Here is a 17,413-nt window from a genome sequence, read left to right on the forward strand (position 1 = left end):
CGCAATGCTGCCATCTGCAGGCTGCCTCGGGAAGCTATTTTGATTACGCAGGACTCACAAATTTATCAACAAGTTAAAAAAGATAAGCGGTTAAAGATTAAAACCTAAAAATTATATTTATATTTTTGACTCCATCAAGTTTTTAACCGTTTTACCTGAAGACATGAAAAAAGGAAATAGAGTCAGATCCAGCTTTTACAAACCTCAGTAGAAACTGGGTAGGATTACAGGTTAAACACAAAGCACAATAATATATATATATATATTAACTAATCAAAATTAATACTGAAGATGCTGGCCGTCTGGCAGCTAAATCTAGCGTCAACTTCCTGGTTAATTAAAGAGAGGAATTGGCAAAAATATCTCCTTCATACCACCAGGGGGCAGAAACCCTCTGTTTTAACCGCAGCTAAATTAAGTGAGTGGTTGGAAAACTTAAATTAAAACTGTGATTGGATTTTGTCACCAATCTGAATACAACTCCAATCACAGGACAATATTATGAAGATTGAATAAATAGGGCTGTTGAGATGTATTATTCAAATCCAATAAATATTTCACAGAATCTTTACCTGTAACAGACTTCATGTTTCTCACAACGACATGTTTTTATCTCTACTTTTGGCCTGAATGCCTAGGGGTGCAAGAGGATTTCTCAGGGCAGGAAGTTAAACTTTGAAAAAATATTTTCTGCTTTCTTTTGCGTTAACTGTACCACCTCAACAGTTTCCAGGCGACTGCATGGCGTAAATAACTCACTTATCAGAGAATCCTGTTTTATTCCTGTTTTACACCGGTGAGTAAGTGACAAAGTCCAGTTTCGGCCGATTTTGCTGAGGATCTGGAAATCTGTTTATGTATTTGGCAGCTCCTCCGTCAACCTTTGGACGTGTGGCTTATGGCGTTCCTCCTGGTCACACAGGCGGAGCTGGGTGAGGTTTTCTCGGATATTTTCTGTTTTGCATTTCTTTCAAAAATGAAATGTCGGCATCTTAATGACAGAATTTATGGATTCAATCAGAATGGCCGAAGCCCAATCTTATTGTATTTTTAGTAGTGTTTCAGAAGAGGATAGCATTTGCATTTTTCCCACAGAGTCCTTTTGTCACTCATTTACAGTTGCTCCTTACTTTAAGAGTTACTTAATCTTTCGAGCCCATTGACCTTCTGGTCGGGGGAGTGTGACCAAATCTAAATACATTTTTACGAAGCGAAAAGGTTAAAATATAGCTGAGGGATGCAGATTGTTTTATAACTTTTTTTTAGAACATTTCATCATCATAGGTTTGGGGCTTGGAGACAAGGCGATTCCTCTGGTTTTATTTATCGAGACGAACAACTGAATTTACCACAGCTGGACTCCATTTAATCTGACCAAACATCTCAAGGATAACCAGTGGTTTTGAGCGTTACTGTGAATACTTATGTAAATTAAATTTCTTGGGCGTCTTTTTTATTATTATTTTTGATTAATTTGCAAAACAGGGGAGTTGTGTGGAGTTTCGAGGAGAAAATAATTCAACACAACTTGGAACAAGTGTAGCATAGTGTGGAAAAAGTGAAGTGCTTTGAATTCTTTCCAACTGCGATTAAAAAATAAAATAAAAAATATTTCCATATTATTTATTGGACAACTTTAAGTATTTCTTGCTTTCATGAGACTTCAGTCAGAGGCATCTTCAAATTCGTTGCGATACAGATCGCTACAGGCGATCTTTCCTGCCCACCACAGCCATCACCATCAACAATATCTCTTCATACAACTGAGTCACAACAACATTAAATTGTCCCTTTGAGACCAATAAAGCATTTTATCAATTGAATTGAATTAACACAGTGACATAAAATCATAATAAAACACATTGAGGTTTGTGTAGGGTAGAAATACTTTTTTTTTTTAATGCTCTGCACTGATTTTCTTTCAGTGCTGGTGGGGATATTGTCTCATGTCTCTGTCATGAGACCGTCCTCTGAGGAGAAGCATGTAAATGTAAATAGAGCATGCTGTTGTTTTGAGTCTGTCGCCGTGTGATAGCCTCAAACACGGCCCTGAAAAACAGATCTCCCAACATGGGGGACAGGAAAAGCAAATAAAACACACAGCGACGGTACATAATGGCTCAGCAGCTGTTTATTTATGCAGCCTGTAATGTTTCTGACTTGTTTTGCTGCGTTTTAGACCTCCGGTATATCCACACAAAACAGGGAGGGAGGGGAGTACTCTCTTCAGCCAAGCACTCCATTTTAATGCTCAAAACTGATAAGGAAAAGTAGAAAGGTTAACATTTAAAAGGCTTGAATTAGAAATACTGAAAGCCAGCCTTATACAACTGGGATGTGTGACCGTGAGCCAGCATTTACATGCGCTTTGAAGCCATTTGTGTTAAATATTAACTCAGACGGATGAGATGTGTCTTTACAATAAAATGCTAAGAAACCAATTTAACAGAAATGAATGACTCGCACTTTAAGTCGTGGGTTGTAAATGCTTTTTAGGCGTGTTGCCGTTCTGCTGTATAAGGAGTGAAGAAATAACTGATTAGACGGATTCTGATCTTTGGGTTTTTATCATTCATGTGAAAGTTTGTGAAAAAAATGACAGTCGTGTTTCATCTGGTTTGGCTTTTTTTTTTCCTCCTACACATCTAAATGTTTCAGATCATCAAATATGTTGTTATATATAAATATATATATATATATATATATATATATATATATATATATAAAGACAATCTGTGAAAATAGAAGAAAGCAGTTTTTAAATGATGATTATATTAAAATTACACCATGTAACTTGAATAAACAGTTTTTTTTGTGTTTTCTTTTAACAAATTTGTTAAAACTATTTATGAGAGACAATCTGTGAATAAATGAAGCTTTTCCTCCTCCCTGAGTTACGATAGATTCTCCAAAAAAAAAAAAAAAAAACCACGGTCAAAAGCATCCAATCAGCACCAGGAGGAGTGTCTCACTGTTAATTAGTGTTGTCAATCAACCTTATGTACACACTGCTAAACGTGCTAACAGCAGAGAAACAACTTACTGCTCCATTAAAGATGTTTATCCGCCATCATTGGTGGCCATGCTAACTAGCATGAGCGGTGCACACACAAGGATGACTGACAGGACCACGATTTGATTTTGCCTCCTTATTAAATGTGATTAACCACGTTGTTCTGGGCAGATGAGTTCAACTGACCTGTAGCTTCAGTTAATCATTTAAATAGCACCTGCATGACGACGTGAAGTAGGATGAAGGATCTAAAACAGCCACAAGTCACAGCCGGAGCCAATATGACAGAAGACACTGAGATCCATCCGTCTGGAAAGGAGTACAAAGTCTCTTCCAAGAGTCTCATTTGTTATTGTGTTTAATACGTTTCAATAAAGAACTGAACTTCTTGTAATGGCGGATGTTTGCGCCCCTCTGCACCACATACATCATGCTATTTACTCAGTGCACAAAACACTCCCTAATTAAAACAAACACTAACCAGGCAGAGCGTGAGCTCCTACCACAGCTAAAAATTTAAATAAAGTCAAAAAACATGCTGCGCCTCGTGCCTTATCGTGTTTTCTTTCCTTTCAAACCGCTCCTGTTGTTATTTGGGGGATGCAACCTTTGGTTTCTCCTGCTCTGTCTCCACCAGCGTCATGATGCCACGTGAACGGGGGCTGTAAAAATGTCATAAATTCATTTTGCTGTCCTCTGCCTGTTATCCGTCTGTGGGCCCGAGCGAGATACGCGATCAGAGCCTTTACCGTTTTGTTGTCATCAATTTTAAAGGTGCTTTATCAACTTTTATTTGTTTAGAAAAAAAAAAAAGAAATCAACTTTCGTCGCAGCTCCACAGTGAAAATCCTTTTCAACAGCTAAATCTCCAAATCGAGGTGTTAGAAAACAACAGCCGCGGTTGGCATCTCAGGATTACCTTGTCTCCATAGCAACCATTAGAAGCTACTTTCATGCCAACCACTAACTGGGATGCATGTTGGGTGGGGGGAGCCTTGTCTGTTCTACCATGTGGAGTTTGTTGTGCCCTATTGAGGCTTTAACTGAATTTAAGAGATGACTTTTCAGCAACAGAAACTCTGTGCTTTAGAATGCATAAAGCTGTGGGTCTGTAGCTGGATCTTTAACAGGAAAATTATCCAATTTATAAGAGAAATTAGGTATTGGACACAAAATCAACCACTATCACATATGTCCCCCAGACTAAAATCCTTTGAAAGAAAAGATTGCGAGTAGAAGATAGCATTGAAGACCCTTGATGATGATGATCTTAAGAGATTGTGTAAAGATGAATGGTCAAAGTTCCCTTCCGTTGTTTGCTCTAATCTCGTGAAATGATACAGGAGAAGATTAGGTGCAGTCCTGCGGGGAAAAGTGCTTCTTGCCATAACAAAATGCATTAGAGGACAAAAATGCTTTCTAATGTGAGATTTCTAGAAGGTCTGAATGAGAGACGAACCAACTAAACAATATGTACAGTGGCAGAGGGAACCATTAGTAAATAAGCAGGTTTAGCTTAGAAGAATTTCCAGAGGTCTTCAACAAATCACTGCGACATGTTTTGGGAGTAAAGATGTTGACAAAATTAAAAGATTACCGACTTAAACCTATAAATCTGCTATAGTTTATGAATAATTCAGGTCTTCTTGTTGAGAACAAGTAGTGAGAATGTCAACTTTTTTTTGTTATTTACATTTGACACTGAAAAGAAAGGGCAGTGCACTGTATCATATGACTGGGCTAAAGTGCCTGAAACGTGCACATTCCTCTGGGGAGAGGGGGTCTGTGATGAGATTGGTCAGTGTTGTGGTCTGACCAGAGACCTCCCAGCATCAGCCCTCCGGACACCAAAGCATTTCCTACAGAGAGTTCACCAGAGAATAAGAAAATGAAAAACACGACAGTTAAAGAGGATATTCATGATGTTATGTTTTGCAGCAGGTGTTGCTTTAGAGAGGAAATAAGGCAGAAAATAAAATAATAAAAAAAAAAGGAAATGCAATAGCTGCAATTTCCACTAGAAATTTGTGCAATATTCAATATTCCAGTAATGTCAAAACAGTCAAAATGCTCAATTTCAAACCCTAAAGCCTAAAGGTAATGCTGTCATGTTGGGACTTTACAGAAACCGAGGCGATACGAGACAGTGTAAAATTTGCTCCGATCAAGTTAATTGGTTATCGAAACAATCGCCAAAATTGAGAGCGCGCCATACGTCTGTGTCATCATGACAATGGAAAAAGAAAGAATAAAATCAGCCAACAGTCGTATTTCCAGCGGCGTCAAGCTGAAGTGCTTAACATAAAACCGGGACTGCAGATGATTTACGTCTCAACTCACTGACACCATTTGAAGTTGGCTGTAATCGCCACCTTCTTGCTCAAAACGTCTTTTAAAAGGGAAAATTTACAAGGACCATAATGTGGTGCGTCATTCATCGTTTCCATATCAGCGTGTTGACCTCGCCTACCCAAGGTCGCCGCGTGTTAACTGAATGAACTTTCAGCTGCAGTCCGGCTCCACCTTCACGCTCGATAATAAAAGCACCGGGGGCTTCGCACATGTTCCTTCGCTGACTGCTTCGCTGAATGAGCACCTGCCTCAGCGAGATGAGATAACGAGGAAATTAAGAGCCGTAATGTTGAAATATACAAGCCACTTTCTCATGTAGTGTTATGTTACTTTAAATTATCATGACAAATCTCTTTGCCTTATAGAACAAACTTATGTCCATCATGGGCAAGCGTTTAGTCTAGCTTTGAAGGGAATGGAAACCTTACAAATATCTGTAGCTGGTATCTTACTGTAGTGCTTGAAATTTGATCCTTTTTTGTTTGGCACAGTCATGAGTCTCACTGTTGATCAGTTATTTCACTTGCTTCTACTTAGCTCACTTTCAGGCAGGTTTAGATGGGGATTATTTTTCAGCTATTTCAATGTAGATTTCTGTTTTTGAGATCGCACACCTGTTATGACCAAAGGACAAAGCTTCAACCACCCATTCCAGTCACCTTGGAAGTTTGAACTGGGATCTGGGGTTTGAGGTCAGACCCGAAGTCACAACTTTCTAGTTAAACCAGAATTTCAACGTGGTTTGTTTGCAGTAGCTTATAAGCGAACGCTACTTTAAATGTAGAGCTCTAGGTGCTACATGTAACACTGATTTTAGACGTACTCTTACGTGCATGTCTTGTAAATTAAGCGTTTCTATTTACTTACTTACTATTCTTGACGCGAGGAGCGACCATATTGAAACGCAAAGACCGCCTTTAAAGTCGTACCTGGGAGCTAGCCGTCGTGTAGTTATAAAATCTGACTGGAAAGCATCCCCGTTGACTTTTCCAACTGGGAAGTCAAAATTTTACAGTTCTGAGTTCAACTGGAAAGGAGTTCATGAACAACTGAATAGCTGTTTTTCCATTGACGATATCCACAATTTCACATTTCCCAAGTAATTTTACTCAATAGAAACCAATTTCAAAACTCATTTTGCAGTAAAATGTTTCGGGAATGTGATGAGGTGGGTGTTTTTTTTGGGGGGGCTGTATTGACATTGGTTTATTCGCAAAACTACAACAGAAAAACTTTTTTCGCATCACACGAGTCACATGATCAACAACCGGATGTTGCCACGGAAAAGAAGAAAACAGGAAGTAGTTGGATGATGATGGCGAGGGATGATTTTTAACCTTATTCAAATGGGATTTTAATTGTGTTTCTAATGAAATAAAAACGTCACAATTGCAAAATTATGCTGTCGTTTTTTTGACATTAATGGAATACAGACAAAGTTTTGTGCATATTTGTAATGGCTGCAATGTGCCCAGGTTCTGCAGCTGATGAGCCTAAACCGTCATCCCAACACAAAAATGGACGTGTTCTCAAACTGACGTTGCATTTAAAACACAAAAAATACAAAATAAAAACATCTTAAAGGTGACTTTTAGAGACTCAGTTCAAATAAGCCCCATGCTAACCGGTTGGCCCAAATTTGGTTAATTATTGCAATATATAGAGACGCTGAAAATATTTGCTCGCACACATTTGGTCGTGACAAATTACACTACTGGTGAAGCGACATGAGTGCTACACAAAGAGACTGGACATCAGCTTTTTTTATTTAAAGAAAATAAAAAGCTGTCCCTCAAAAATGTCTTAGCATTGGACTTTAGTCTTTCCGTGATTGGTCTTCTTAAACTTAAAGCGCAAACTCATCAGCAGAAAGACGTAGCTGCCAGCAGCTCCTGTGATGCATTAACCACTATCAATGAGGTGTTGCTGTTTTTTTTTCTTCTTCTTGTTTCGCCCGTGCTGACGTTGCATAATGCAACACAGACGGTAATGAGCTACTGATAACTGCAGTTTAGGTGCCAGATGTGGCAGTCAATACCGCACTGACTCTTCCATCTGCAGTCAGAAGGGACTGAGGACTCAGAGGGAGAGAGTCAGCAACCGTCTCCAGAGAGAAGGCTGTTTCTCAGAAAGAAAGAAAAAAAGAAGAAGGATACGGCAGCTGGGAGGGTTTGCAAAAGAGTAACAAGTGGTTAATCAAATTTAGGAGCTACTTTTTTTTTTTCTTGGAAGTTTACAAAAGGAGACACAATGAAGCTGAAGCTGAAGCTGCCAAATCCGGGATTGGATGACAGGATCCCATCCCACGGAGACCTGGAGAGGATGGAGAAGGACGAGGCTGGGGACAGACCCCAGTGGGACAACAAAGCCCAGTACCTGCTCACCTGCGTGGGCTTCTGCGTGGGGCTCGGCAACGTCTGGAGGTTCCCGTACCTGTGTCAAAGTCACGGCGGAGGTAAGAGGAGAGTCGTAGCATCTGTGACTTTAATGGAAATGCGTGGAGTTCGCTCTATTTGAAGAGATTTCAAGCATTTGTAATTAAGTGTTCATAAGAAAATGTCATTCCAAGTAAGTTTTAAAAAGAACTTTTGAGTGAAATTTTAATGTCCATTAAGTTTTTTGTGTGAAAACTTAATCCATTCAGAAAAATTGATTGATGCATATAAAGTGAAAAAAAATTAATTACTCTAATTTGTTCCAAGGGGAAACAAAAATGTAAATCATGGTTTATAAAATAACTTTTTTTACAGGTTTGTTTATAACTGTTTCATGACTCACTGCTCAATACAAAAAAAAGAAGTGAATTAGTTTGTAGAAACACGCAAAATATAAACACTGTTTTTTTTTGTTTTTTTTACTTACAGGAGCGTTTATGATCCCGTTCCTGATCCTGCTGGTTCTGGAGGGAATCCCACTGCTGCATTTAGAGTTCGCCATCGGTCAACGTCTGAGGAAAGGCAGCGTGGGCGTATGGAGATCCATCAATCCTTACCTGGCAGGAGTTGGTGTGTACAAAAAATAATAATAATAATAATAATAAAAAACATTAAAGCAACATGTGATTTTGAGAATTGTAGTTAGCAGAACAGCTTCAAGGCACTTTGTGTCAACATCCCTTACTGTTTCTTGTAGTTGCAACAATTCTAAAGTTGCTAAAATCTCGAGGATAATTTAATACAATTGGGTGTTTCTTATTAAAAGATATTGAATTACACAGTAACTCCACTAATTATGATTTTGAGTTACTTGGTCAAAGCGAGGCTGGAGGGACGTCAGTAGAAAATGTTTCCCTTGTCTTTCATTGGCTTTCAGGCATTGCCTCCATGCTGGTGTCCTTCCTGGTGGGTGTCTACTACAACACCATCATGGCCTGGATCATGTGGTATCTCTTCAACTCCTTCCAGGACCCTCTGCCCTGGAGCCAGTGCCCACTCAATGCTAACAGGACAGGTAGGTGCTTGGAGCGGAGCACCCATTTGCTTTTATGGCGCAGGGGTAAAACGTTTCCTGCCCAGGCTGTTGACACTCGGTTTCTGCTTGACTGATCTTGAATTTTTACCGCCCCACTTAAGGATACGTGGAGGAGTGTGCGCGGAGCACCACCGTCGACTACTTCTGGTACAGAGAAACGCTTAACACTTCGACAGCCATCGATGAGTCTGGGGGACTGCAGTGGTGGATGGTTCTCGCCCTCATCGCCGCCTGGACTGTGCTTTACGTCTGCTGCATCAGGGGCATCGAGACGACCGGCAAGGTTTGAAGGCCGTGTTGCATCTGAAAAACTCTTCTACTGCGGTGACTCCTGTGTCACTGTTTAAAAATCCATCTCTTTTTTTAATTTTATTTAAGGCTGTGTACATCACCTCCACTTTGCCGTATCTCGTCCTCACCATCTTCCTCATCCGGGGATTGACTCTAAAAGGCTCTACAGAAGGAATAAAATACCTCTTCACACCAGATGTAAGCGATATTATCGCCTAGTAACAAAAAAAGGAAGTTTTACTATTTTTGATAAATGTTGTGTGTCTTGCTTTCTTGGCACTATGTTGGTGTAGCAGTCTTTTGGCAATGATAGCATTCTGTTTGGGCGAAGATCATTTTCCTTGGTCTGAAAACTGTCTTCTGAGGGTTTTTAGGTGATTATCCTTCTGAAAGTGCTAGTAGATTAAAGAGTGAAACAGTGTTCAGATCTTCCACCACTTCTATGCTGGGTTTGACTTCTTGTTCTGCTAATCTGCAGCAGGAGAATGAAGTGACCACTGAGTCCAGTTGTTCCTTTAGCGATTGGTACTCTCATGTGGTAGCCTTATGCTGCCATTTAGCCCCAAGCAATTGCACAGTGTTCATCCATTGCATGCTTATTTATCTCCCTTTGTAGTTAAGTATTTGAAGCAGCATGTAGGTAAATAATGCTAAAACAATGCTCAGATCTCACAATGATTTAGTCTGACTGTAGGAATTTTCCCACGGTTTCGCAATATGCCTTTTTCCCCCATTTTGGGGGGTTTTTGTCCTCAGCTAGCCTAGTCTTACGATATACTTTCTTTATTTTTAAAAATGAGACAGGACAAGACATATCCATGAACATTCTGATGTCAATATGTTCGCTTCGTTTTCAATTCTAGTCCCATTGGCAAGATATTTTGACAGATTTTTGACAGACTATGATTCCTGACCAGCTATAATTTTGTGTTAAATTGCTTAAGTACAGTCAGGAGTTAATAGACTAATTTAATTTACGTGGCTATCAAGAATTTGTTATCTGATTTATTGCTATTTTAATAAATTACCCACTTGGAAGTTTACAAGGCTTTGCGGTTTTGAAATATTATTTAGTGTAAGCTATTGTTCCGAGTTAGACTCATTGACAGATATGGACAATAAGATAACTGACTTAATAGCATAAATATATGCTTTTAAAGCTAATAAACTTAAAATCACTGCCTGTTTGGGCAGCCATGTTGGATTTTAAACTTCAACTTCATGGTTTTTGTTTGAGATGAAATTAAAAATGAATCTTGAAAATTTAAAGTGCGAGGTTCAAGCTCAAAACAGCATGTCGTTAAGCTGCATCACAGCAAAGGATGGGGAAAGCGAACGTAACAAACACACAACACATTTTATGACTTATTGCTATGCTCATCTATCAGTTGGTAAATGATAAAAGTTGGCACCTGCAACCCTATATTTACAAGATGGCCGTAAAAGTGCTATTAATCTTATCTGGACAGGGCCCGTATGTCCAGAAATGACCCGCTATCCTCTTACCTTTGCGATAATCTTAATCTAGGATGAGAAGAAAGTTGAGATAACTACCAAATGATAAAAAGATGACAATACTTATCAAGGTCCCTGTCATGAACCTTCATTTCAAAACTGATAAAATCTCATGTTACCTTGAAAGATGAACCAGTAAGCTGAACCAATGTACTGGTAGCTAACTGGTGATGGTCGATTCCCCTCGTTGCCTTTTGTAGCTTTGTAGTTTGGATAATCCCATTACCAGTTTCATAATGTACCAGTACATTCCGTACCAGCTTTGACAGCTGACAATTGAAAGTAACTTCAGTGTTTCACCCAGTGTTTTATAAACCTGGCGGGCCACCAGGCTTTACTTGTGTCCCTACCAGGCTGAGCATTGCTTATTTATTTACCGCAAGTCTTTTTAAAATGTTTGCATTTTTTAAGATTTTAGAGTTGGTGTTCAGGTATTAATCTTCCAGCCAATAACACATAATTATCAAGTGATATTTTCAAATTTCCTGTCAACTTTAAATATTTTTTAACTCAAAAACACGACGAAGCTTAGTAACATTCTGCAATAAGAAAAGTTCAAAAAGTAGTATCAGCCAACAGAAGTTTGGTCTGATCAGCAGCTGCCCTCCTATTTAACTAGACTCTACCGGACCCCAAACATTTTAGATCAGAAGGAACAAAATAATATTGATTAAGAAATTGCTTTAGGTACATAGTTAAATTATAGAAGATTTCAAAATTTTTTATAGGTATTTATCTTCATTATTACAAAGAAAAGTAACTTAACATGAAATGGTTTACGAAATTGCAACTTTTGTGTACAAAATGGATCTAAAATTGGCAACCTGATGTCACTTAGAAACAAAAGCAGCTCATGTTATTTAGCAAATTCATACACTGCAACTCGTTTTTTCTGCTGTGTTTAACAGCAGAAATTTAGGTGTACCATTATACCTAATTGTTAACAAAGTCAACATTCCAAGAAGTAATAGTAGTTTTTCCTAAGAAATTTTTGATATATATTTTTTCAGGTAAAGGAACTAATGAATCCTTCAACCTGGCTGGATGCAGGAGCCCAAGTGTTTTACTCCTTTTCGCTGGCTTTTGGAGGTCTCATCTCTTTCTCCAGCTACAACTCTGTGCAGTAAGTGAGCTGGCGGTTCAGAAAAAATGAGGGGGACATATTTTCTCCAGCCCACCTCACACAAACTCCCTCAAAATTCTCATTTCAGCAATAACTGCGAGCAGGACGCTGTCCTCATCTCCATCATCAACGGCTGCACTTCGGTGTACTCGGCAACGGTTATTTACTCCATCATCGGCTTCAGGGCAACACAGAAATACGATGAATGCTTCGGAGAGTGAGTCAAATACTTCCAAAGTGAGCTTGTTTTATTCAAACTGGATTCAAATGATAGTAAGGTGTTTGTTTGTTTTTTACAGCAATATCTTGAAGTTGATGAACGCTTTCAACTACCCTGAGAACAACATCACCCAGAGCAACTACAACGAAATTCTGACTTACCTCAACCACACGAGTCCGGATGTCATCGAGGGATTGTCCTTACAGACCTGCAACTTGCAGACTTTCCTTAGCCAGGTAAGATCATGTGTATTCTTCCATTTTTAAAAAGAAAAAGAAGTCTTCCATGTATGGCAGAATAATGGGGTCTGTGTTTCTGTAGGGTGTGGAAGGAACAGGACTGGCCTTCATTGTCTTCACAGAAGCCATCATAGAGATGCCGTTCTCCCCTCTTTGGTCTGTTCTCTTCTTCATCATGCTCTTCTGCCTCGGCCTCTCGACTATGTTTGGCAGCATTGAGGGTGTTATAGCTCCTCTGCTGGATCTCAAAGTGCTACCCAGGAGTTGGCCCAAAGAAGCTATCAGCGGTAATTATCTCCTAGTTTCATTGATCAATTCAAAGTCAAACTTTCTCCATATGCGATCTGATGACAAGAGAGTGACAAATAATGTTGTTTTTTTCAGGTCTGACGTGCTTCGTATCCCTAGCTCTTGGACTCATTTTCGCTCTTCGCTCTGGGAACTACTGGCTGGCTCTTTTTGACAATTTTGCAGGCTCGATTCCGCTCCTGGTCATCGGATTTTTTGAAATGATTTCTGTTGTCTACATCTATGGCATGGATAGGTGAGTCACGGGCAGGCAATTGTGACTTTGCCCACAAATGTTGATATTTCTACCATTGGACGTTAAAGGTTTCTCTCTTCATAAGTATTTAAGTCAGGGAATGGCTACAAGATGATAGCTACTAGCTGAAACTGCCCATCTGTACAATCAGAGCAACAAATTAGAAGTTTAAAAAAGCTGGAGCTATGATAAACATGTATGGTCAGGGGCCCCAAGTATATCTTTATCTCCAAAGATCACTGTATGCAATTTTTTTAGTGAAACATTATGCTACTGTAATAAGGCTTTTTACAAGGGTTATATTACCTAACACCAGTTTGCATGAGCTAGCCAAGAGTAATTTAACATTTTATTGTCAGAAGTGCACCAAAGTTGGCTGAGAAGTTTATATTGTCACTCAATATGGGATTTGACATCCCACCAATAAGGGTAGCTTGGGGTCTCTGTAGAAGTTCACGCTGCAGTATGTTGTCATGGCAATGGCTAATCTAAGAAACAAACCAAACAGTGCACGTTTCTGTCATGCTGACAGGGTCTATAATTCTCCCAGAGGGGCCACCAAACACTGATAAAGATAAGAAGGTCAGGCAATGAGCAGAAGAAAAATTAAATACAGTGAAAAGATATCTTCTGTTTTCCTGCAATAATTAAGTTGATTATTAATTACAATTGCACTGATTATTTAGTGATAACTCAATTCATAATTTCTTTCCAGTTCTTTTTTTCTTCTCCCTTTCTATATATGTAATATTAATTAGAATGTCAGTGCCCCTTATAGGTATTTGGTCACTTAATTTTTCTCCAAAAATATCGGCAAAATTGCATCTCATTATTATGAACCCACATGTCATGACTTGGATGTTTAGCCACATCTCTATTAGTCTGGATTTAGAAATGATCCATTCAAGATTTTTGCTACAAAATTTGCCTGCCTGGCCTGAACATTTTTTATTATTTTTTTTATGGGGAATTCAAATAACACAATCGATGAACACAGTGTATCATTTGAATGGCCAAAGTCAAAAGTACTGCCATAAAAGAAAAAGAAGGGTGAGACTAGTTCTAGTCAATGGTGGTGTCTGACGGTCAGTAAGATGTTTTTACAGTTCAAACAAAGCAGGAAATAGCCAAGTGTCAGATTCTGTCCTTGTAGAGGAGATAATGTGTCAGAGATAGAGATAAGAAAAGTACAGAATGTGTCTTGTAGCCATTTGGAGAATGTGGAAAATACAACTTGTGTTTCGCTTTGTTGTCCCGACGTGGGGGGTTATGAGTTCAGAAAGCATTTATTTTTAGCTGTTTCTAAAAAGGTAATAGTAGCCAATAAACATAAACATTTTTGAAAATCTTAAAGTCAGACATTGTAAAATGTCATATAAAGAATGCAAAGATGTTTATTTATAAATCTGTTGAACTTCTTGAGATACATTATCGGGCAAAAAAACAACAAGGTTGACTTTTACGACTTCCGTCACACTCACCTCAGTGCATCTCTCTGTTATTGCTTTGGAACAGGTTTAATAAGGACCTTGAGTTTATGATCGGCCACAAACCCAATATCTTCTGGCAGGCAACGTGGAGAGTGATCAGCCCCCTCATCATGATTGTCATTCTGATTTTTTACTTTGTCACCCAAGTCACGAAGGAACTCACCTACCTGGTCTGGGACCAGGAGGCGGTAAGTTTGGCACTCCATGGGTTACAAATATGCAAAGATTCTGGTTATAAGAAAACCTTGGTTTGATAAATCTTCTGCTCTACTTACAGGAGAACTTTCCCACCCTTGCTGAGCGTTCCTACCCACAATGGGTCTACGTCATGATCTTCATCCTGGCTGGAATTCCCAGTTTAGCCATACCCTTCTTTGCCCTTTACAAGCTCATCCAGAGGAAATTCTGCAAAAAGGACTACAGCGACAGTACAGTGGACACAATCTCTGCCAAAATACAAATGAATGACAAAATGAAGTTTTAGATAACTGTTCTTCGTTTGGCTATTTAATATCAACAAACTTGTAAATTATGTTTATTGGACTTTGCTGGTGTGTTGTAATGACACAACAATACGCCGACGACTCACTGTTATCTTTGAAAGGCAAAGATAGAGACTACTAAATGCTCCACAAGAACATTGCCATTGCCGCAAGAACGACGACTACGTTCTTTCAGGCCAGGCCAATTTGTACTTAACAACCCTTGTGCACAACTTCTAGAAAGCCATCATAGTTTTCCCAACAATGTCTGTTAAGAACAAGTTTCAAGAAATCCTAAACCAGAGCTGTAAAAGCAGAATCATGTCACTTTGTTCTTGCATCCATGGGAGAGCGAACAAATGGCTCTGTTCTTACAAAGTATGTATTGGCCTTATGTTTTAGTGTTTTTACTAAAGAAAACATCCAATTACCCCATGGAATGACAGCAGTAAAGATATTATTGACTAGGTTAAGGTATAAAGGGGATTGTGAATAATGCTCTTGTGTAGTATGAAAACGTGTTGCATTTTGTGTACAACACTGGCAATACAAACAGCATGAGCGGCATGGGCTTGTATATAAACATGTACTTAAAGACAAACTAGTTATATCTCTGTATGCTAGTACAGAATAAACATTAAAATGAGACACTGAGCTCTGTAGAACCTTTATTTTTTAAATTGTTTGGGATAAATAAGAATTCGTTTAATGGGAAAGTCACATAGCAACACAAACCAACTGTTTGAGTTGATAAAATATCAGAAACATTGTTGTAAGCACTAAATTTATTGATCTTGTTTGTGGGTTCTGGTTGATTTGAGTGGTACTGTTGACATTTGGGAGCCTGGTTTGTAACATGAATTGGGGTTTCTGTTAGATATATTGGGGAGGAACCATGCTGTTCAGTGTTTCGCCCAAGCATGAGCGGGTTTGTATTGTCCATGTGTTGGCTTTGCAGTGGAGGGGGGGGCAATCAATCCAAAGTACATCTTTCACATTGCCTGCTGAATATATGGGTTACCCCAATAGAACCATGAGTGGGTTTAGTCATGAACAGAACATGGGGGGATATAAAGTAATATGTGATTTGTTCGGTAATGTTGCCTAGGGCAGTGTTTCCCAATTCCAGTTCTCGGGGCCCCCCTGCCTGCATGTTTTAGGTGTTTCCCTTCTGCCACACACCTGGTTGAATCTTTGGGTGATTAACAGGCTCCTGCAGTACTTGGTGGCTGCAGAAGATGTCATGCAATCATTTGAATCAGCTGTTCTGGCATAGAGGCACATCTAAAACATGCAGAGCAGGGGGCCCCGAGGACTGGAATTGGGAAACACTGGCCTAGGGTACTAAAATTGAGACACTTTGAATGTTTGGTCAAAAATCATTTACATTATTTTTGAGTCACATCAGTTTACTGTAGGTTACCAGCTCACTTCACGAATCATTTCCAGAGAAGTAGTTTGTAGTTTGATCCTTTAAATACACCAAGTATTGCGCTAGTGTGGGAAATTCTCTTTTAACTGTACCCGTTGAAATTATTGCTTAAGAAACACCAATGTCTATTTTAAACTTTAAACTACTTCAACAAATCTTTGCAGTTTTGTTTTACTTGTCATTAAAAGTAACATTACATGTTGGATTTGTCCAGGTATTTTCCACTTTCTGCACATTGTATTCTGCACTAAGCAAAAAAATTGAAACTCATCTTGTGAAACCAAAACTGGCATCATCTTTGTTTGCACAACCAACATTTTGGAGTTATTTGCTAACCCTAAATGCTTCAAGTGCTGTTCCAATAATATGCAACATAGCTTAGCTAAACCTGATAGTTAAGCTAGGCTTATTAAAAGTTCAATAATTGAAATGCCAAAATTTTATAACAGTTTTTGGAGTAAATATCTTAAACTAATAAAAATCCAAGTTTGTTTTTAAGCTAGTTCAGCTGCTTGTAGTTCAGACACATTAAGCTAGCTTGCGGTTTATGTGAGCTTCAATGCAAAAATGCAAAACAGACATAAAACAACCTTATTTCTATGTCTTATTTCTATTCTTTTGATATTTTGTTTAAATTGTTTTTTTCTAATATGTTCAAAATGATTGTTTAAATATTGTACATAAGCTTTTTAGATGGATAGTTGCTGTTCATATGTTTGAACACACTGTTTTACATTTCTGTGATTGGAAAACTGTAATATTACTTTATCTAAGGGATTTACTTTTTTTAGGCACTACTTTACAAAAATTAGTCCCCGTGTTAATTTATTTCAGGTCGCACGTACTGTATATTGCCGCTCCACATTTACAGTTGATATGCCATGTATGTGCTCGTTTCCTCAGATATGAGTCAAAAATTTTAAAAAATACGCAGAAAACAATGAAATAGTGGTTGTGCTTCTTAAGCATATGTTGCAGGTGTAGAAATTGACCAGAAAAAAACATACATTCATTACACCTAAAAGGAAAACATTTAGGGGTGGGGGGTGAATGAGAACATTTAAATAAGGGCCAAAAATGAACAAATACATGTTTTTATTAATATTTTAGTACACCAAATTTCAAATATAAAAACTAATTTCCTTCATGTGTCAGTATGGCTCATCAGGAAGATGAAAGACCATGAAGACTGTCCATCATGAAAGGCCAATAATGATGAACATGATTTATAGCAGCGTTGG

The 17,413-nt window shown here is 38.6% G+C and overlaps 1 protein-coding gene across 1 annotated transcript; it reads left to right on the top strand.

Annotated features, from left to right (window-relative positions):
* The first annotated feature begins 7,414 nt into the window (after window positions 1-7,414).
* Window positions 7,415-16,857, top strand: LOC122843921 (sodium-dependent neutral amino acid transporter B(0)AT1-like). Its single transcript, XM_044139055.1, has 12 exons — window positions 7,415-7,820; window positions 8,230-8,370; window positions 8,678-8,815; window positions 8,938-9,119; window positions 9,215-9,325; window positions 11,653-11,765; window positions 11,854-11,982; window positions 12,065-12,221; window positions 12,307-12,511; window positions 12,609-12,768; window positions 14,284-14,446; window positions 14,536-16,857. Exons 1-12 carry the CDS (start codon window positions 7,616-7,618, stop codon window positions 14,740-14,742), a joined length of 1,911 nt encoding a protein of 636 aa, XP_043994990.1. The 5' UTR covers window positions 7,415-7,615; the 3' UTR covers window positions 14,743-16,857.
* Window positions 16,858-17,413: the final 556 nt, after the last annotated feature.

Source organism: Gambusia affinis, linkage group LG14 (assembly GCF_019740435.1).
Source record: "Gambusia affinis linkage group LG14, SWU_Gaff_1.0, whole genome shotgun sequence".
Classification (NCBI taxonomy): domain Eukaryota; kingdom Metazoa; phylum Chordata; class Actinopteri; order Cyprinodontiformes; family Poeciliidae; genus Gambusia; species Gambusia affinis.

Coding starts and splice junctions, on each gene's coding strand:
- LOC122843921 (XM_044139055.1), top strand. CDS start 7,616: ATGAAGCTGAAGCTGAAGCTGCCAAATCCGGGATTGGATGACAGGATC. Junction 8,816..8,937: donor ACTCAATGCTAACAGGACAG/GTAGGTGCTTGG, acceptor GCCCCACTTAAG/GATACGTGGAGGAGTGTGCG. Junction 11,983..12,064: donor TACGATGAATGCTTCGGAGA/GTGAGTCAAATA, acceptor TGTTTTTTACAG/CAATATCTTGAAGTTGATGA.